Source organism: Phascolarctos cinereus, unplaced genomic scaffold, assembly GCF_003287225.1.
Source record: "Phascolarctos cinereus isolate Bilbo 61053 unplaced genomic scaffold, phaCin_HiC Scaffold_7;HRSCAF=346, whole genome shotgun sequence".
NCBI classification, from domain to species: Eukaryota; Metazoa; Chordata; class Mammalia; order Diprotodontia; family Phascolarctidae; genus Phascolarctos; species Phascolarctos cinereus.
In genome coordinates this window covers 182,296,414-182,318,390 of record NW_027556180.1, presented here as the reverse complement: position 1 = coordinate 182,318,390, position 21,977 = coordinate 182,296,414, and the positions used below count along the sequence as shown (strand labels likewise).

Below are 21,977 nucleotides of genomic sequence, written 5' to 3'. Positions count from 1 at the left end.
AGCAAACCAGTGGTGAAAACATTCCCACTCTAGTCTAGACATCTTGTTGACTTTTAAGCTTAATTTGTTTTTAAGATAAACCAATTTGGACCAGTCAAAAGGGCCCCAATGAAGCCAACACAATTCAGGGCTATCTTCAGTTAACTGCCACAAGTGCTGGCAGTATTTGTGGTCATCAGAATGGTTGAACATATAAAAAGCAGCAATTTTGTTAGCCACATCTCTAATTTTAGTTTCTGACTGACCCACAGCCCAATTTTTAGGGGATCCTTGCTTTCTGAGGAGATCTATGCAATGCAGAGTGATGTGATCCCCTACCCCCAGAGCTAGCTTAAAGAGAATTGGGAATTTTGACCAAACAGTGGGAGTTTCAATGGAAGCTGGGAATAAAGACTTACTCACTCCTGCCAAAGTTAAAACTCCAAGAAAATAGATCCTAAGGCACCTATATCACTAGCATTGTCTTACTACTCTACCAGTTCCATCCATGTCACGGCACCAAACTGTCAACCTTAAATTAAGATTTGGTCTAAAAAGATGCAAACAAAATTAGGTCATATATGTGCTATTTATTCTCTGAAGTTAGGAGAAATATACATGTATGAGATTCTCAATGAAACTGAGAATCAAAGAAAGATTACTTGAAGATGATATATCCATAGAGTAAGGAAATACTTCCCCCCTCCCTTATGATTCAGGATGCCTGTGTCAACCAAAATTATAGTTTCATAGAACAAGAGATTGCCCCCAGGATGCCCCAGGTTCCTGTCAGTCATAAACAAAGAGATGTCATAACAGTATAGTGTCCACAAAACTAGATAAGAGAAATGTCATTAATCTAGATAATGTCCAGTTCAAGGCAGCTGGTCCTTATTAGTCATACACAGAAGAATGCTCCCAGTCCCACAGTTGTCATTCAGGTAAGTTATATGACTTCCTAGATCCTCACTGTTATTCTCATTGTGTCAAAATTTTTAAAGCCAGATTTGATTTTGTTGGCTCAAAAATGGTTCTTCTCTTTCATTGAATATTCTCCAAAGGAAAACCCTTTCTACCAATTGAGGGAAAGAGAAAAGTCTTCACAGAGCCAAAAGGATAGAAACTGCACAGTCAAGGTAAATGCAATATATTGAATGCAATGAAACAAAACAAGTCTTGACAAAATACATTCTTTCACATTCAATGCTTCACCTTCTTATAAGAGATTTCTTCTTATTGTAGTAGTTGGTACACAATAACATCACTATGCAAGAGTCAAGTTTCAGTGCATTGACTGTGGCTGATCAGACCAATAAGAGCTCAAAATGCTCCACCACAGGTTGGACACAAATAGTCCACATGAACATTTGGGGTAGATTCTCTAAATTTGCGCATCCTGTGTTTCCTTTGAGCTGTTTCAATTCTGCTTCGCTCATAGAGCACAGCACCTTCTCTGATGTGGCACACCATGCTGAGTAGTCCTGTGCCAGTGTCTCTCATGTCACACAATCAATTCCAAAGTTCTTAAGAGAGACCTCGAGAGTGTCCTTGTATTGCTCCTTCTGACCATGTGAATGCTTGTCTTGTGTGAATTCTTCATGAAAGTCTTTTTGGCAAGTGTATATTTTGCATTCAAACAACGTGGCCAGCCCAATGGAATTGCACTCTCTGAACCAAAGTTTGAATGCTTGGCAGTTTAGTTCAAGAAAGGACCTCAGTTTCTGGTATCTTATCCTGCCAGGTGATCTTCAGAATCTTCCTAAGACAATTCAAATGGAAGCAATTCAGTTTCCTGGCATGGCACTGATATACTGTCCAGTTTTCACAGATATACAACAGTGAGGTCAGCACAGCAGCTCTGTAGACCTTCAGTATGGTTGTCAGTCTAATATCTCTTCTCCTCAATACTTTCCTTCAGAGCCTCCCAAACACCGAGCTAGCCCTGGAGGAACAGTCAATATGGTGTTTGCTGCCTGGCAACTCTAAGAGAAACACCAGGAGCAGAACAGAGGTCTGGAGACAACATTTACAGATCTGACCAAGTAGATCTGATACTGTCATCATGAGGGCTTATGGAAAATTATGTCAAAATTTGATTGCCTGGAGTTCATCAGCAATGTATGTCAATTTCATGACAGCATGCTTGCCTGGGTTCTGGTTAATGGACAATGCTTTCATGCTTTCCCAGTCACCAATGGAGTGAAACAAGGCTGTGTGTTTGCTCCCATGCTTTTTAGCATGATGTTTTCAGCCATGTTGTCAAATGGTTTCAATGAGGATGAATACAACATCAAGGTCAGCTACTGCACTAATGGTAAATTCTTCAACTTCAAAAGGCTACAAGCCAAGACCAAAGTGAAGAGAGTGTTGCTACATGATTTTCTGTTTGCAGATGATTATGCATTCAGTGCAACCTCTGAAGCTGAGCTGCAACAAAGTACGGATCAATTCTCTGCTGTTTGTGCTAATTTTGGCCTAAAAGTTAACACCAAGAAAAGACAGGTGAAAACAAGAAAATATCAGCCACCACCCCACCATCCATACATAGAACCACCAGTTACAGAAAATGGAGAAGTTTTGAATGCTATAAATAAGTTCACTTACTTTGGTAGTGTACGTTCCAAGGATGTACACATTGATAGTGAGGTTGTGAAAGAATATTCCAAGGCAAAGATGAGATTGCTTTATTTCAGTATATTAAATAGGGAACTTCTTCAAAGCTTTCCAAAACTGTTTTGAAAGCCTGCCTTCAAAATTTATAGACCCATAGGGTTCAATGTTGCCTCGGTCTCCTAACAGTAGTTTGAAACATCAAGCTATTTTTCCTCAATCCAATGAAAATGCAACCTTGAATTCAATCTCTTTTACCTTATTCTGCCTGGAATATGATTATCCATTTAAAGAATGAGTTTTTCCTTAAAAGCCTTTCTATTTGCTTCTGTCCATTTGGGGAAAGAACTTTGAATGTTCAAGTTTGGATCTCTTGGCTTTCTCTGTAATGACCACAGTCAACGGAAGAGAGCTGAATCTTAAGCAATCAGTACTGAACCACAGGGATTGGAGCAAACTATTTTGAAAGCCTTCCTTTTGATATCCAGTGTCAGACTCATATGGCTTCATTTTGCCCTAGCCTCAATGTGAATGAATGGAAATTGTGTATCTTGTTTTACTCTAAAGCCAGGCAAAAGCTTTTCAAGCAGAGAATGTTTCCATAAAAGTGAACACAAGTTTGGGGAACACATATAGCAATGGGGTAACCCACAGCTCCTGGTTGTTGGAAGTCTTTTTCTCCCCTTTGTATGGAAACTCATGACATTTCCCTTAAGCATGTTGCATTTTTTTTCTTCTGTGCTTATTTGATAGCCTTGAATGTCTCTTACCTCATAGCATCTAGTATTCTGATACTATGTATATCTGAGTATATCTGAATATCTGTATATCTAAGCAGATGCTGCTGCCAATCACTGTGGCCCCAAGGATAATGCTAGAAGTCTGATGAGAAGATAGGAAGTCCAAAATCCTATGGATCTCTGAAGACAGAAGGTCTTCCTTCAGTTAAGGGAAAAGGGAAATGAGGCTGAGGTGCTCTCTCCTCTTGACACTGCCTCCATCCCTAACCTGATCCTTCTCAAGGGTTTAGCTGGAACACTCTCCTGGCTCTCCATTCACTCAAATACCTGATTCCAACTAGGTTGGTGGTTTTATATAGACCCAAGAAGGATTGGCCAAGTCCCTCAGCTGATAGGAATAGATTTCCTATTGAAATTAGGGAGGTATCCACACCTTGTTCACTCCTAGTAAATAATCAATGTGTTCTCATCTAATAAATATGAAGTGTCGAAAAAGTCTTCAATGCAGCTTTAAGCTTTAGTAGCTTAAAGCTGCATTGAAGACTTTTGGGACATCCTGTGTATTAGGGTTAAATGCAGTAAGGTAATATCAACAATTTTATGTAATCAAAATTGTCTGTTTTATCATTTATCTTTACTTCTGTTTCATTTATTTTGTTTTGTTTTTAAAAAAAAATTCCCTTTGAGATGCCCATCAATTGGAAAATGGCTGATCAAGTTATAGTATAAGAATGTAACAGAATACTATTATGCTATAAGGAATTATAAAAGGGATGGTTTTAGAAAAACCTGGGAAGGGTTGGATGAATTGAAACAAAATGATGAGCAAAAGCAGTAGAGTAATTTAACAGCAATACTGTAGAGATAATTAACTTTGAAAGATTTAGGAACTTTGATGAACACACTGACTAACCACAATTTCAGAGGATTCATGATGAAACATACCATCTACATCCAGATAGAGAATTGATGGAAGTACAGATTGAAGCACGTTTTCCTCTTCTTTTTTTTTTTTGGTGGGAGGAGACATAGCAAATGTGGAAATGACTGGGTATGGGCCCAAGCCAAGACCTTTGACCCTTACCCCAAAAAGAATTTGGGTCCCATTTGTCTACAAGCCCTAGAAAACCCCACCTTGGACTCTCCTTGAACTCCTACTTGGCCAAGGAAGTCTCTAGCTCTAGTTTACCTGAGGCTATAATCCCATCAGCTGGCCTTTCCTTATCACCTACACCCAATCTATCAATTTCTCTTTTACCCTTGACCTAGGTCTGTTACTTCCCAATGGCCCTCCGCTACTTTCCACCCTTGATCCTATGTAGACCCTATTCTTGACCTGCAGATGTCTCCCATCAAGATATCCCTCCCCTCAGACCCCTTCTCCAGTCACCCCAAACTACTTGGCCACTCTTAGATCCCTCCCACAGTCTTTCTGTATATAAGGTCCATCTTGTCTCCTTTAAGGTGCTCAGATTTTTAAAATATGGCTCGTTTGCATTAGTGATACAAATGCTTAGATTCCTTAAGAGACTGGCCAATATGGTGAATCTTTAATAAACCTTGTCTTTGGCTGAAAGAAAGCTTAGGTCAAATTCATTTGGGCAAGACTTGCATCGCTATGTCAGGGTGCCATTTACCCCTAAACCTCAACATATAGTTCCCTGAACCTCAATCTAAACACACATAAGTGCCTGTGAATAATAAACGCCTGACCCATTTTCCTTTCATTTTGTTCCCTCCTGATATCTCCTACCAGGCTTAAAGAGTTTGTTCTAATAAAGTCAAACAAGTTAGGTCATATATACATGTTTATTTCTCTCAAAGTGGACATGCACACATTCATGCACGGGAGTTCATTTGGAAATGAGCTCATTTTGGAGTTAGGCTGCACAGATTATATACCCATCGCTCCTCCCTTTCCCCTGACTCAGGATGCCTCTGTACTTTGTCAGCCAAAATTAAAGTTTCCATAGAACAAGAGAGTGCCCCCAGAATGTCTGGTTTCTGTCATTCATAAACAAGAGAATGTCATAACAAGAAGAGAGTGTCATAACAGGATAGTGTCCATAAAACAATGAGATAAGAGAAATGCCATTAATCAAGATTGTCTAGTTCAAGGCACCTGGTCCTCATTAGTCATAAATGCTCCTAGTCAGCTTAGTTTTGGGGTTCACTCATAGACCATTTAGAAGGGGCTCAAGGGGGTCCCACATTCCTTATCTTCCCCTCCCCCTTACACTTACATCTAAAATTACTAAGGGTATTGAATATGTGCCAATATTGAGTTACCTCAAAGGTCAATCATACTGGAGGAAAAAACTGCCCAGAGTCAGGCTCATCTGCACTAGTTGATTAGCATTCAAAAAAGATTGTCCCAACAGTGGGCTTATGTGCCCTGCCCAATTAGTGTTCTTAAATCTTCAAAGACACTTCAAGTAAAGGAAGTCTTATTCATTAGGACATCAAAAATAGAACTTTTTCTCTATTTAAGAAAGAGCAACCTGATTTCAAACGGCATTGTTGTTGAAGATTTCTTGTGCTGTCCTCACATGAATACTAGTCCTTGCACTAGATGGAAAAGGCTAGCATAGGAACAGATCTTTACAAAACTAGAAAAGTGTGCCCCTTACCTGGTAGCACCCACCATGGGAGGTTAGCAGCATTTGAATTCTCTTCACTTGCTTTTCATCCACAATTCAGCTGTCATTCAAATCCTTCAATAAATTCTATTGAAACATGTGCAGGGGCATGCTGGAACCAGCTTGTACCAGTCTGGAAGGACTGATTGTTAAATTTTCAGTGTGAGCATTTATACCTTAGAAATCTGTAGGTGCTACAAATCAGTGCATCAGTTTGTTGATTTGTTTGATTTATTGTTTTGTTGACTTAACTGACAACTTAAGAAAATGATGGAGAAAAAACATTAATAATGTAGATTATTTCAAAAGTATATCTTCCACTCATTTTTGAAAGCCAGTTATTTAGCATTTGCCAGCACACCCCCTGAACATATATGAGTGCTATGTTGGCTTAAATATTAAATATTAAATACCACTTAAATATTCATTTAGAATAAATTTGCTGGTATATGTTGAGGAATGGCTCGAAGAGCCTGATCACATCTCCAGCTCTTGGAATTATCCCCACAAACCTAGAATAGAAGCAGATTAATGATACTGTTTGATTAATTTCTGCTTTACACATTTCCTGAAGTTCTACATTGCTATAAGAGCAGGTTTTTGGGATTCCTCCTGTATCTAATTCCAGACCTGAGTTCAGGACCTAGGGCTTATGGCTAGTCTTATTGAGGACATCCACTTTACAAATAGGAGGAATAGCCTATAACTAGCAGAGATACTTCTACACTTGTAACTAGAAATCTTTCACTGGTAGTAATTTCCTTATCTCATAATTCAAACTTCAACATAAGTTGCTCTGGTCCATCATGCTAATCGATGTGGTGTCAAAGGCTTCCCCACCAGGTAAAGGTATATGCCCCTCTGAAGATAACCATAATTATCCACAGTGGTTCTAATCTGGCCGCACCCTGTCCCAACAGGCCAGGTTCATGCATCTACTGACATTGTGTTGACAGCTGAAGTAAAGGGCTACTCACTCCCTAAGTCCCCTTGCATATTCTAAAGTCTGTCCTGCTTTTTCTATAAGTGACTTTATCTTATTTAGTGACTACTTATCAGAAGTAGAGGAGGGAGCTATTAAGTTAATTTCCAAGTATCCTGTTTTCCAGATATCTCTGGGGAATTCAGTTTTTAGGTAACTGGCACAAAATAGCAGTTTTATTGTCTTGATATTACTTTTTCACTTAGTTATATTCCCTTCCCAAAGAGCAGATAACACAATTATTCCTTTGTCCCTGTCCATTGGTAAACGCAAAATAAATAATCTTTGAATTATATCAATGATTGTGGCCCAATTCTCCAATAACTGGGCAGCCATGGTGGCTATTTACCTTAATGGAGTTATACATTTTTTCCTAGGCTTAAACCTGCTAGGTTGTCCACAGGGTCAGGATTAGAGTACTACTAGATGCAGAACCATTTATGTTCTCAAGGAGTTTACAATCTAATATGTTGGAGATGGAGGGGTTGTACAAGAGAATAATATTTATACTACTTATATATTAGGGTTGTTGGGAAGAACATGCTTTGCAAAACTTAGTGTTTTATAAATATGAGTTTCTTATATTTCTCTGGGAGGACTTTAAGTCAGGAAACCTGGGTTCTAATCTTGATTCCGATCTTCATATATTATGCTCTCCTTACACTCATCTGATCTTTGGAGTAAGACATTCCTCTGGTCTTTTGTGCCTTCTATCTCCTGCCATAACTGTACCTTGAACAAAGGCTGCTAGGGGACAGCTCAGCTCCCATTCTTCATCTGGTGCCAACTTGATTTCCCCTTGCCTAAGATTTCCACCTCCTGCTTCACCTTTCACACCTCCAGCCTTGGATATGAAAAGTAGCAGCATTCCCTTTGACAGGCCTTCTATCACCTGCTGCATCATCTCCTGCCTAGCCTTTGGAGCCAAAGAAAAGTAGTAAAATGGGACCTCTATCTCACCATCTATGTGCCTTCCATCTTTTCCTGCTCTTGTCTCCGGCCCGATATCTAGCATCCTTTGGGAACAGGAATGGTGCCTTCCATTCAATGATGAACATTCTCACACCTGATCATACCCTATACATCCTAGTGATTCTGAATTCCTGAAGATCATCATTCACACACAATTTCCCATCCCCCACAACTCATTCCTTTATTCTCATCCCCCTCAATCCTCTTACCCCAAAGTCCCAATCAAACCATCCACTCCTTTCACTATGCCCTCCGGAATGCCTGATCCATTCACAACAAATTTCCCTTCATCCTAAATCTTTTCCTTTCCCATTATTTCCATTTTCTAGCAATCAATGAAACCTGATTCTGCCCTGATGACACAGACTCCTGGCTACCCTTTCCAGTATTGGTTGCACCTTCATTCATTCCCCTCAACTCACTAATTGAGGCAGGGGAGTTGGAATACTCCTTGCTCCTCATTGCCAGTTTCTTCCCCTTACTCCATCAGTCAATAACCTCTCTTCATTTGAGGTTCATGCAATTCATATCTACCACCCAATCAAAATCCTGGTAGCCACTATCTACAGATCTCCAGCATGCTCCCCTCCCTTCTTCAACAAGTTCAGCACATGGCTCACAATTTTTCTCTCTTCCCCAACTACTGTCCTCATAGTAGGGAATTTCAACATGTATACTGACTCTCTCAAACACCCCTGAACACTCATTTTCTCAACCTATTCAACTTCCTATGACCCACTCCTCCACCCCACTCAGCTACTTACAAAGATGGATATACCCATGATCTTGCCATCACCCACAAATGCACCAGATCCATGTTCAAGAATTCTGAAATGTCCTTATCTGACCATAATCTATTGGCTTTCCACCTCTCCCTCTGTTTTCTCTTTTCAAACCCTAATCTTCATACACTATGACCTCCAATCCCTGGACCCCTCAGTTCTGTCATAGGCCATCTCCCCAGCATTAGGCATTCCTCTTTTCCCCATTTTGACCCCTTGGTGAACCAGTTTAACTCTTACACTATCCTCTTCTCTTGACTCCCTGGCTCCATTATCATATATCCGATTATTCCTGCCAAATCTCAGCATGGATCACCCCCACCACCTTCCTTCCTACACATTTTCTGACTGGCTCCACTATAAATTTATGTTACCTAACCTCAAGTGGGTTCTCACTGCTGATCAGCAACACCTCCCTTATCAACTGGATATCTCACTCTTAACAGTGGCTTTTCTGAATCTTTTCAATCCTCCTCAAACCTTCCATGCCTCTCCCTCCCTATGCCCTCTCAGCTAAGAACCTTGCCTCATATTTTACAAAAAAAAAAGAGGCCATTTACCATAATCTTCCTCTTCTCCCATCTTCCTCATCTCATATCACTCTGATGCCTTCTGCCATTATCTTTTTGTTCACCCCTGTCTCACACAAAGATGTCAGGCAAACTCCTCTACCTGCACAAGTGATTCTATTCCATCCCATTTTCTCCAACAGATTGCCACCTCTATCATCCCAATCCTATCACTTAGCTTCAATCTCTCTGAAACTGCTCTCTCCAGAGTTACGAATGATCTCTTAATTGCCAAATCCAATGGCCTGTTCTCAATAATCATTCTTCTTGATTTCTCTGCAGCCTTTGACATTGTTATCCCCCTCTTCTCCTTGATACTCTCTCTTCTCACTGGTTTGTTTTTTTTTAGAACAGTACTCTCTCCTAGTTTTCTACCTGTCAGATCACTCCTCAGGCTCCTTTGCTAGATCCTTATCCAGGATGAGAATCTTAACCTGCTAACTGTAAGCGTCACATAGGGCTTTATCCTGGACCCTCTTTTCTACTCTATATTTCTTTATTTAGTGACCTCATCAGCTCCCATGCATTTAATTATCATTTCTATGCAGATAATTCTCAGATCTACCTATCTTGCCCCAACCTCTCTGTTGATGAAAGTTAATATTGTACTGTATTATTTAATAACCAATATTTCTCTGTGATCCATCTTTTTCCTCATTTTGATAGACACCATTTCTGAAAGACAGGCAGTTTCTGAAGGGTGTGATTGTGAATGAGCAAGATGATCACTCCCAGCCCCAAAGCATCTACTTAGTAACCAGGTTAGGAAGAGCACCTTGCTTCTGTTTGCCCCAAAAGCACAGAAGCTAGATTGAGTTAAGCCCTCCCCAGAGGATGACTCTCATTTCCTTGTTTTTCCTAACCAAAGATAGGGATGATCTGACCAAACCAGAGAAACCTGACTGAGATGGCTTATGTTTTTGTAGCCAAGAGTACTAGAGGCAGCTGGATCTCATAAAACAACTAGCATTCTTTAAGTGTCAGAGAGGAGGTAACCAGCCACATCTGAAAGCCAACCCACTTTCTCTAGCTTCACATTAATCCTTTCACCTGAGGATTAGTCCTCCTGTGGCAGAGAGGAGGGAATGAACTAATAGGAAGAAGCTGAGAACTATTAACCACCTCTTCATTAAAATGTCCACCAATTGAGATTGCCTTGCCATCCTCAGAGGCAGTCCAAATGATAGAATGTAAGGCCAATTAGAAGGAAGATATATATAGTTTTAAAAAGCCCTGTCATCCTCAGTCTGGCTCTTTTGGTACAATTAGAAGCAGAACATAAGAGCCCTTTATTAATAGGTTCTGTACCCTATTAACAAATGATATCTTGCTCAGAGAACTGCCTCAGTTGCTGACTTCCAATCTTTCATCTCCAACTGCAATTCAGATATCTCCAAATGTATGTCCAGTAGACATTTTAAATTCAACATGTCCCAAACTGAACTCATTATCTTTCCCTCTAAACACTCCCTCCCCTCCTAACTTCCCTATTACTATCGAGAGCAATATCATCTTCCCAGTCTCCTCAGTCTACTCACTATCTTTCATGCCCCAGCTCCCACACCCCATCTGTTGTCAAGGCCTATTGATGTCAACTTTGTAACCTCCCTTGAGTACATATCCTCTTCTCTTCTCTGACACTGCCACTCCTCATTACCTCATATCTGGACTATTCCAATAGCCAGCTGGTGGGTCTGCCTGCCTCAAGTCTCTCCCCATTCCAATCCAACCCCCTGGCAACCATCAAAGTTATTTTCCTAAAGATTATATCTCACCATATAAAACATTCCCTGAACTCCCTCACTCAATAAACTCCAATGGCTCCTTATCACCAGGATCAAATGTAAAATCCCGTTTGGTATTCAAAGCCCTTCATAAGCTACCATCCCTCTCCCCAAAATTTCCAGTTCTCTCAAACCTTATCCTCTGCCATGTACTCTATGATCTAGTGACACTGGCTTCGCTGCTGATCCAAAAACAAGACACTCCATCTTTTGGCTTGAGGCATTTTCTCTGGCTGTCTCCCAGGCCTGGAATGCTCTCCTTCCTCATCTCTACCTACTGGCTTCCCTGGTTTCCTTCAAGTCCAATAAAATCCTATCTTCTAGAGGAAGTCTTTCCTAAAGCCTCTTAATTCTAGTGGTTTCCTTCAATTATTTACTTCCTTGTTGTTGAGGAATGGTTTGCCATTTCCTTCTCCAGCTCATTTTACAGATGAGGAAACTGAGCTAAATATGGTTAAATTACTTGCCCCGGGTCACACAGCTAGTCAGTGTCTGAAGCCTGATTTGAACTCAAATCTTCCTGACTCTAAACTGGGCACACCATCCACTGTACCACTTAGCTGCCCTCATTTACTTCTTACTTATCCCTGTGGGTGCTCTGCCCAAAGGAATATAAGTTTTGATAGCTAAAACCTTGCAAGATATCTTGGAGTTTACAGGTTAGATTTTGTTTTCTCTTCCTTACTTATTTATTTTATCTTTTTTTAAAAAACTGGGACAACTAATTCTTTTGCCCCATGTAGCTTCATTTACAATTTCTTGAAATGTAGCACTGGGGGGAAAAAACAGGCTTTGATAAAACCCATTGGGATTCAAATTAAGCTATTTGATCATGCCTTAAATCCAAATCACTCGGGCTCTCACCGACTGGCCAACAATAAATAATAGCTCAAGCCTCACTTTGGGCATTGTTTGGGTTTTTGTGGCTCAGAATAAGTGTATATAGCAATTGTTTTTGCTCTGGACCAAAACACAAAGGGTCTTCCCTCACAAATTGATTTTTTTTTTGAGTAGATAAAAGAGGTCTTTTTTTTTTCCCTCATTTCTTAACTAGCCTTTAACACTGATTGGGTGTTGCCTCAGACAAACTGAGACGTGGGAAAGACCTCATCTTAAAAATCTCCCACTGCATCTGGGGCCATCTCCAGTCATCTGGACGTATATCTTGCCACTGCATCCAGGTGGCTCTGGAAGAGAGTGAGGCTGGTGACTTTGCATTGACTGACTGCATGTGCAATTTTGATAAAGCAGTTAATCTGAGACTCAGATTCCTCATTTGTAAAATGGGAATAATGCCTATCTGCAGGATTGTAATGAGGTTGATTGCAGCCATATTTCTTGCCTCTAAACTCTGCCCCTCAGGAGGTCTGTGCAAGGTGTGGAGCAAGAGGGGGCAGATTTTTTGTTTTTTCTGCCTTCTCCAATCTGTTCCTCACAGCCACTCAACCCCCACCCCCCAACACTGGTCATGGCTCTAAGCAGATCAGAATAACTAGTCCTTTAACTTCGTACAAGTTATTAACCTCTCTGGCTCTCACTTTCCTTAACTTTAAAATGGGCACAATCTTCAAAATGCCAGTGAACGTGGGTGAACAAGTGTTTATAATGTGCTTACTATGGGCCAGGCACTGAGCTATCAATGAAATGAGACCCTTGTCACAGGGCCCTTGGCAAACGTTACAACAGTATGTAAAATCGACCTGATTCTTTCAAAATTAATTAATTTTCCCCCCTGGCAGCTAGGTGGCCCAGTGGATAGAGTGCCCGACCTGGAATCAGGAAGACTCATCTTCTAGGGTTCAAATCTGGCCTCTGACACTAGCTGTGTGACCCTGGGCAAGTCATTTCACCCTGTTTGCCTCAGTTTCTTTACCTGTAAAAAGAGCTGGAGAAGTAAATGGCAAACCACTCCGTTATCTTTGCCAAGAAAACCCCAAATGGGGTCACAAAGAATTGGATGTGGCTGAAAGAACTGAACAGTGAGAGGAAAAAAAGGGATAAATCATTCCTCCAGCCAACAGGGGCGCTCAACTGCTGCTATGTTGGGGCTCCCAACTGCGCAGCCGCTCTGCCCCAAGGACCCTCAGAATGGAGGAAGTCGCGTACCACTGGCCCCTACTCGCCCCCCCTTCCGAGGCCCAGTCCCCAGGATCAGAACCTCTCTTCTCTTCCATAAGTCCCAGTCCTTCGCCCTCTCTTCCCTCGGCCTTTTCTTTCTGGCCCCGCCCCATCCGCTACTTTTTCTCTTCCCATCCAACCTCATTCTCTCTGTTCCATCCCTTCCCCCTGAGCACACACCTCCCATTACGTAATTTTCCCCTAGCTCCTCACTTCGAATCCTCGATGCCAGGCTCCATCTCCCTTCTTCCCAGCCCTACGAGTTGTGTTTTACGACACTGTCGTCTAACGGCGGGTCTTTACGGCAGCGGCCGTAGCAGCGGGAGCGGGAGCTTGGACGTCCGTCAGTGGTGGTGGCGGTGCTGGGCGGAAGCGGCGGGGCGACGGATCCAGGCGTTTAGGCTAGGCCGGGGCCAAGGCCGGGGCCGGGGCCGGGGCCAGGACGCGGGGCAGGAGGCGGCGGCGGCGGGGGGGTTGATGCCCGGTGGCGGGGGGAGCCCGGCGCCCTGCAGTCTCCTGGCCGCCTCGGAGCCGCGGGGCGGCGAGGAGGCAGCGGCGGCGGGGCCCGGGTCCGGCGGCCCCGGGGGCTCCTCTTGCGGCGGGGTCGGGGGCCCCGGGCCCGGCGGTGGCGGAGGCCCTGGGGGCAGGATGAGTCTATCCCCGAAGGAACTCTCCAGCCTGCTGGGGATCATCTCGGAGGAGGCCGGGGGCGGCAGCACCTTCGAGGGCCTGTCCAGCGCCTTCCATCACTACTTCAGCAAGGCGGACCACTTCCGCCTGGGCTCGGTGCTCGTGATGCTGCTCCAGCAGCCGGACCTGCTGCCCAGCGCGGCGCAGCGCCTCACCGCCCTCTACCTGCTCTGGGAGATGTACCGCACCGAGCCTCTCGCCGCCAACCCCTTCGCAGCCAGCTTCGCCCATCTGCTCAACCCGGCGTCCCCGGGGCGGGGCGGCCAGGAGCCCGACCGGCCCCCGCTCTCAGGTACGGAGCTGCCCCTGCCCCACCGGCGCGGAGCCCCCCGGAAGGGAGTAGGGGGCGAGATCAGGGGTGCCAGCATCTTGGTTTTAGCCCTTCCCTGGGTGACTGAACCGGGCACTTCACCTCCGCTGGGCCTGGCGCGCAGCTTACAGTGGGGGGCGGGGTTGTGCTACATCAGGGGCTCTTAACCTTGTGTGTCTTGAATCTTTTGCCAGACTTGTGAAGTCTGTGGACCCCTTCTCAGAAGGATGCTTTTAAATACACAGAATAAAATATATAGGGTTATAAAGGAAACCAATTATATTGAAATAAAATTATCAGAAGTTCACAGACTCCAGTTTGAGAACCTCTGGGCTAGATCTCTTTTAGCTCTGACCTCAAACGAGTACAGTGTTGCAAATACAGCTCTTTACTCCATAAAAATCCCTTATTTCTCTTCATCTGGATGGGGCACTACTTTTCTGTTTGTAAGAGAGGATATGATTTAGAGGCTACACATTTGGCCAACCAAAAATTTGGTGGCGGTCTGCCCCACTACAGTTTCTAGCCTCTTAGGATCTTGCATTAAGACTCTGATGAGCTACTTCTTTTGGAGGAATTTCTTCCCCTTTCTCCCCTCTCCCATAAGGATCAGGCTAAAAATTCCCTATTCTTTGGAGAGACATCTCAAGTTCTTCTTGGAGGTGAATGAGTGGAGGATTGACTTCCAGTTTAATAAAGCATATGATGAATATGACCATTATCTGGCATTTCCCACATCTTCTAAGCATATCAAGAGAGCACAGTAAAACTGGAGTGGGAATATAGATTAAAAAGTAAAAGCACTAAAATCAATCAACAGTCTCCTTAAAGACATTGAGAAACCTGTCTTTTTTTTTCCCCTCCCATATCTTCCCCTAAAGGCAATAAAGGCAGCTCTTGTTCCACACTCATGTTTGAGTGTCTCTTATTTTTGGAAAATGATTCTTCTGTTTAATTTACCTTTGAATATTAACCTTATTATGTTCCCAAATTTTGAATTTCATTAAAGTGGGAGTTGAGAGTTAATTGGAAGACAGTGGTCATAGGAATTTATGAAAAACAGACAAGAACTCAAAGCTAGTTTTTCTTTCCAGGGCTGGAATAGACTTAAGACTTTTGAAGGAAAAAAAATAAGGACTTTTTATATTTATTTAGATCTCAGGAATCCATGTATTATTTTTAAATTAATTTTATTGGTAGGTGGAATGGGGTGAGGGAAGGGATTAAATTTTTTTAAATAATATTTTCCCCCAATTATGTGAAAAACAAGTTTTGAGTTCCACATTTTATCTTTCTCTGCCCTCCTCTGAGACAATAAGCAGTCTGATATAGGTTATACATGTGCAGTCATATAAAACATGAAGGGATGAAATGTTGAAGTAGCTGCGTAGGTGGGAAGAGCAAAAGTGTCCCCTCTTTACTGCCTTTAATTATTCCTTGAGTCATCACTGTCTTAAAGCATCTTTCTCTAGTATGATGTTTTGAATTAATTTCTCAGTCTTACCTTTGCCATTTTGATCACCATTTTTCTCTTATTTCTCAGTCTTCTTTGTTGTCATCATCCATGTTGTTCTCCTCTTGTTGTAGGTACATCCCAAGCCTCTTCCTTGGGCCCTCTTTTCTTCTGTCTCTACACCTGGTGTTAAGAGACCCCATCGGATCAAGCATATCTCTTTTCAGATGATTTTCAGATTTCTATATCCAGCCCTAGTCTCCTGATTCTTTGATTCTGCTGAACTCCAGTCTGGTATTACCAACTACCTGTAATAGTAGTTTTTACATAGCCCTTTAAGGTTTATAAAGTGTTTCGCATATCTTACTTCATTTGATCTTCACAACAGCCCTGTAAAATAGGGACTGTTATTATCCCTATTTTACAGATGGGGAAACAGCCTGGAAGAGATTAAGTGACTTGTACAGGGCTGGTCACACAGGTAGTAAGTGTCTAAGGTAGAATTCAAATTTTCTGGACGTCAGTATTCAATCCACCGTGTCAACCTAGTAGCTGTTATTGGAAGCACAGTCTCTGACTTCATGTCCCTTAGGTATCTTAAACATAGGATATCCAAATGGGACTTCATTATCTTCTGAACTTTCTCCATCCATGTCATATTTCTCTTTCGAGGACCACCATCCTTCCTAGTTTCAAAATGTTAAAGTCATTCTATACTTGATATTCTCTCACATTTCCAGTCAGTTGCCAGATCTTGTCAGTCCTTCTTCCACAACGTAATTCACATCTTTCCCCTTTTTTCTCCTTTAATGTATATCTGATTCAAGGCCTCATCACCACTTGCTCATATTATTTCAACCTCCTCTTAAAATATTGGTCTCTCTCTTCTCCAGTCCATCACCTCCATCACCTCTACCCCTACTCCCGAACAAAATAATCTTCGTAAAGTACAAGTTTTGCCATTTTAGACTCCCTACTCAAAATCTGTCAGTGCTTTATTATTGCTCTTAGATAAGGTACAGATGCTTAGCATTTTAAAACTTTCCCCAAAATGTCCTACCTTTCCCTTTTATTTCATAACACTCTCCTTTACATGTGCCAGCCAAACTGATATTTGCTGTTTCTTGACTTAGCATTCCTTACCCTGTTTCTGTTTTCTGTCTATTTACTTATTTTACAATGTTCCCTGTGCCTGTGATATAACTCTATCATCATTTCCACCTCTCTAGCTTCCTTTCATCCCTAGTTTCCTTCAGGGCTCAGATCATAAGCTGCCTCCTACAGGAATACAAATTTTTCCTTTTCGAGTTTTATATACTTGGCTGGTTACATTTTGTGTCCCAGTAGTAGAATCTAAGTTCCTTTGGGCAGGGACTGTTTTTCATTTTGTCTTTAGGACTCCTAGCACCTAGCCCCATGTTTTGCATGTGGTAGCCACTTCATATCTGCTTGTTGGAGTGGATTGGTTTGGCTTACTGACTGTTCTAATTGAAGGTGTTCTAACTTAAGATTCATCATCAAGAAAAATATGTGCCTCAAGAAACACTGCTTTATAGTTTTAGGATTTGTCAGTAAGCATTTATTAAGTACGTATTTATTAATTACCTATTAGTAAGCATTTATTAACTATCACAGGCACTGATCTTGGCACTGAGGATCCAAAGATAAATTGAAACAGTACCTCCTTTCAAGGAGCTTGTATTCTGTTTGGGGAATTAACAAGTGCAAATACAATTAAATACAAAACTTACACAAAGTAATTTCCAGGAAGGTAAGCACTAGCAGTCAAAAGGATCAAGAAGGGCTTCTTGTAGGAAGAAGTGGCACTTCAGTTGAACTTAGGAGACTGGAAATTCTAAGAGAAGAGTGAAGTGAAGAGGGTGTGGATTCCAGGCCTATTGACGGCAGTCTGGTGCAAAGGCCAGAAGAGAAAAGGTAGAATACCCAGTATCAGCAAGGAGGTCAGTATAGCTGGAACATAGTACATGAAAAGGAGTAATGTATAATATCTGGAAAGTTAGCTTCTGACGGACTTTAGTGCCAAAGGGAAGAGTTTTTATTTTAGGCTAGAAACAGTAGGGTACTAGTAGTGGCTACTTGAGCTTTTTGAGCCAAGGAGTAACATTGTCAGGCCTGTTTTTAGGAATTTCATTTTAGCAGTTGTATGGAGATTGGAGTAGAGAAGAATAACTTTTATTTGGGTTAACATGAAACAGATTAGCTCTGCCCTAACTTTTAAGTCCCACAGATGAATGGATAAACAGAGTTTAGAGAATTTCAGGAGAATTCTTTTAAAAGTTTACTTTTCTAGTTGTGTGCCCTAGTGGAAATAGACCTGGACTAGGAGTTAGACTGGTAATCTAATCCAAGCTCTGTAGTTTACCTTTGGCACCTTTGGCCAAGTTGCTTCACCAATTTGGACCTCAGTTTCCAAATGATTTGACTAAGAGATCTCTAGAGTACCTTGTTACCCTAAATATTAAGACCTCAAGTTTCTTCCTAGGACTTAAGTTTTATGATATAAAATTTTCAAATCATCTTCATTATATGTTGTCTTAAGTCTAATCTTCATTCTAAGCATTATATGATGAGAAGGTAAGGCTCATGCTCAAGTTCATAGCCATATCTTTTCTAAAGTAGATTACTGTGTGCCATATGTAAAATTAATCTCTATGCAGCAAGGATAAGGATTGATCACCTGGGGCTAGGTTCAAGTTTGTTCTTTAAGGAAAGCAGCTCAAGACCTGTGCCTCTTATTTAAGGTTTTGGGGACTTTGATACTTGTGAGGTTTGGACCCCTTAATAGTATGAATCAAAGATTATAATCCACAGATTACTTTTCTGGGACTAAAAGCCCCTAGAGCCATTGTAATATCCTTTTGTAGGAGGAGAGGTGGTAGGAGTGGTGCCTTTTCCCTCCAAGCCTGTATGAATTAATGGAGGCAGTATGGACTAGTGGATTGAATACTAGATTTGGAGTCATCTGACAATTATGAGCTGTATATATAAGTCACTTAATCTCACTGAGCCTCAGTTGGAACTCTTATGAAATAAGAGTGATATGCTTGTAACTTTAGAGTTTTGTTGTGAGATTCAAAGATCATATACACGAAAGGGCTTTGTAAACCTTAAAGTGCTTCATACATATTGTAGTAGACGTTTAATATATATTTGTTTATTGATTCAAAGGAACTGGAAACAAGTAAGACGTCTTTTATATGTTATTTTCCCTTCCTCTTCTTTCACCCCTTACCTTCTTATTAATTGTTGCACCAGTATGGACAACTCACCTTTTGCTTTTTGGAATCTTTCATGGGCTGCCAGTGATCTGCCTACTGTTCTTCAACTGTGGTTGGTGAAATTCCAGTATTAGTCTCACAAAGTGTAGCACTCCTCTCACTTTTTTTTTTCCCCTGACAGGGTACTTTAGTCAACTGGGACATCTTTTACAAGTCAATGGGTTTCTGACTCAATGTAGTAAGAAACAGAAGTGTATATCCTGCAGTTGACACCAAAGTAATAACTATATTCTTAAATTCAGAGATATGATTTTTAGAGGGGGACAAAGGCTTTAAATAGTATAGAATTCAGGATAAGCAGGGACAGATAAGAACAAGAATTCATTTTTAAAATTTTACATTGAGAACAGACTTTGATGAAGGTGGTAGGTTTCCATGATGTCTGGCCTTAAGGATATTCCAGTCTATCCTTTATAATACTTTCTGTGTACTTTTCTTAGTACATGCCTCTGACTACATCAGTTCTTTCTGCTCAAACACTTGAGTGATTTTCTGTAGCTTACCAAATAAAATATATCACATTCTTTATTCAAAGCTCTCCTTGATTTGGATCTTAGCCTGCCTTTCTAGCCTTATCTCAACCAAACTGGACTACTTACTTTTCCCCATTCTGTTTCTCCCCTTTCCTGTCTCCATCTCAATCTACATCTGTCAAATATTCTCCCTTCCTTAAAGGTTTAAAGGCAGCTTCCTTCAAGCTTTCCTCAAAGTCCCATTTCCCACACTGCAACGAAAGTAATCTCTTCCTTTCATATCTCTTTACCTGGACTTTCCCTTTGACATATCATTTTCAGGTATTTATGTATGTGTCACCTCATTGGATTGTAAGTTCTTTGAGAGTGGAGTCTGTTTCTCATTTATATTTGTATTCCTGTTTATTAGTCTTATCTTACATGTTAAATATTTTGCCATATATTTGTTGAGTGTGACAATTAGTCATTTTAAGAGACTTGAGATTTTTTTCCAGTAATTTTATTGAAGCTTTTTTTTTTTTGGCAGGATTTTTGCCTCCTATAACTCCACCAGAAAAGTTTTTTCTTTCCCAGCTAATGTTGGCCCCACCAAGAGAACTCTTCAAAAAGACACCTCGACAGATTGCCTTAATGGATGTAGGAAACATGGCCCAGTCGGTGGACATCAGTGGGCTTCAGCTAGCATTGGCTGGTAAGAAAAGAACCAGCACATAATCACTTCTTTATTGAATCTTGAAAAAATGAATTTATCTATATATTGTCCTTAAGACAAAGGTCAAAGTAATTGTGTTCTGGGAGCACAAATCCCTTCTGTGGAAAAGAAATTTTTTAATTTTGAGTCTTTAAATCTTTCCATTTTAACAGTATATCCTATGAACCCATTTTACATTTTGACTACATTATTTGTTTTCTTAATTGCCTTAGAGGAATACTGGATGTAATTTAAAGTCTTTCTTTGCTAATAGGAACTTTCTTCATCTCTAAGGTAATAACTTCTTGCTGTCATAATTTGTTATTTTGCATTAGGTGTCTACACTTAAATCTCTCCTTTTTTCCTAATGGAATTCTTTTCTCTTTGAAACAGAACATTTTACATCTTTAATGGAGTCAATAATAATTTAATTATCATGGAAATAATATTTCTTGAGGCAACATACCAAGATTTGGAAAGAAAATGCCTTAAAAATCTTGGAAAAATTGTAAGCAGAATTTGTGTTATGAAAATCCAGTCACTAGCCAGTTACGTGAAAATACCACAAATGTCAGTTACTTCAACTCATCAAGTATTTATTAAGTACCTCCCCTTTCCAAGGCACCGTATGAGGTGTTTACAGTATGGCAACAGAATTAAGAGAAGTCCCTGCCTTGAAAGGTATATATTATTACAGCATTGCCACCACTAAGTAAGCATAAGATCATTTGAGAATAGAAGAATAAGAAAAGGCATCATCTAGAAAGTCACCTGAGTTGAGCTTTGAAAGAAAGTAAAAGATCTAAAATAAAAGGAAGTCTATCCCAGGCACAGGGTATAGGAGAGGGAATGCCAAGTTCAGGTTGGTCAGTTTACTTCATTCACACTCTACATTTTAGCCTGTTTGACATGTCAGAAAAGTACGGCAGTGGGCCGACAGAAGATATGTAAATGCCAAGCTAAGAAGCTTGTGTTTCTCATAGAGTGAGTCAGGCCACTGAAAAACTTGAGCAGGAAATGACATGGTCATAAGTGATTTAGGGAAGATGATTTGGGCAGGGGAGTCATTTTGTAGATTTCTCTACCATGTTACCATCTATCAAAAATTGTGATTGCTTTCTTCTAGATCTTTTTGCAAATACTTATGAGCAGTGCAATACAGTGTTTGTATTTAACTTTAAACATGGGTGTGTTTGATATGGAAATTTACCTCAAATTAAACGATGAAATTGTGTTGTAAAGATCTGATCCAGGAATTGACCTTTGAACTCTGGTCTTAGTTCTCTGTCTTCTCTAATATGCTGAATTATTCACTAAGTTAAATGGATTACTTTCCTGGGAATATGACTGTAGTTAAATGATAGTGTTTAAAGGGACTTTCCTCTTGAAAGAAAAAATAAGAATCATAGTATGATATGTTCACAGAGAAAATAATTGAATTATTAATGACTCAGTAGAGGGATATATTTATCTTCTCACCTATCTTTTTCCCGTACAGAAAGAAATTAAGTGGAATAACATAAACTTATCACAGAAGGAAGATTGATCAAAGATAGAGTTTCTTAGAAATTTTTTTAATAATTGCTATTACTTTATTGAATCTTATCAGATCTTCCTCCCCTACTTCCTGTCTTTCTTTTAATGTAGAGGTGTTTGTGATTGTTCAGGTTGTTTAAGGTGCTGATAAATATTTGAGCGATAGCCTCGCTATTTGACAGACAGGAAGGACTATCCTGGTAGGTGAGTTACGATTAAGGCGGGGGATCTGGTCATGGGGAATAGGCTTAAGAAAAGAGATATCATGCTCAGGGGAGAACTGATTTTGCCCCCTCCCCTTCCCCAGTATCACAGATTACCCTCTTGGGTCTGTAGCAGCAAAACAAGAC

At 40.9% G+C, this 21,977-nt stretch overlaps 1 protein-coding gene and 1 long non-coding RNA gene across 4 annotated transcripts in view; one reads left to right on the top strand and one right to left on the bottom strand.

Moving 5' to 3' along the window:
• Positions 1–549: 549 nt before the first annotated feature.
• LOC110209389 (uncharacterized) lies at positions 550–13,459 on the bottom strand. Of its 2 annotated transcripts, XR_013483348.1 has the most exons (4): positions 13,356–13,443; positions 5,960–6,110; positions 4,275–4,331; positions 550–2,454 (listed from the first exon to the last, which is right to left on the bottom strand). It is a non-coding gene; the product is annotated as an uncharacterized LOC110209389 (long non-coding RNA). The 2 variants fall into 2 exon arrangements; XR_013483347.1 differs by lacking the exon at positions 4,275–4,331 and having other exon boundaries at positions 13,389–13,459.
• The window catches only part of CNOT11 (CCR4-NOT transcription complex subunit 11), a 33,852-nt gene continuing 25,275 nt past the window's right edge, over positions 13,401–21,977 (top strand). The window contains exons 1-2 of one of the 2 annotated variants that reach the window (XM_020987841.2): positions 13,401–14,157; positions 19,927–20,091. In XM_020987841.2, coding sequence (XP_020843500.1) covers positions 13,401–14,157; positions 19,927–20,091 — 922 coding nt within the window. The remainder of the gene's footprint in view (positions 14,158–19,926; positions 20,092–21,977) is intronic. The other variant, XM_020987842.2, reaches the window with a different exon arrangement.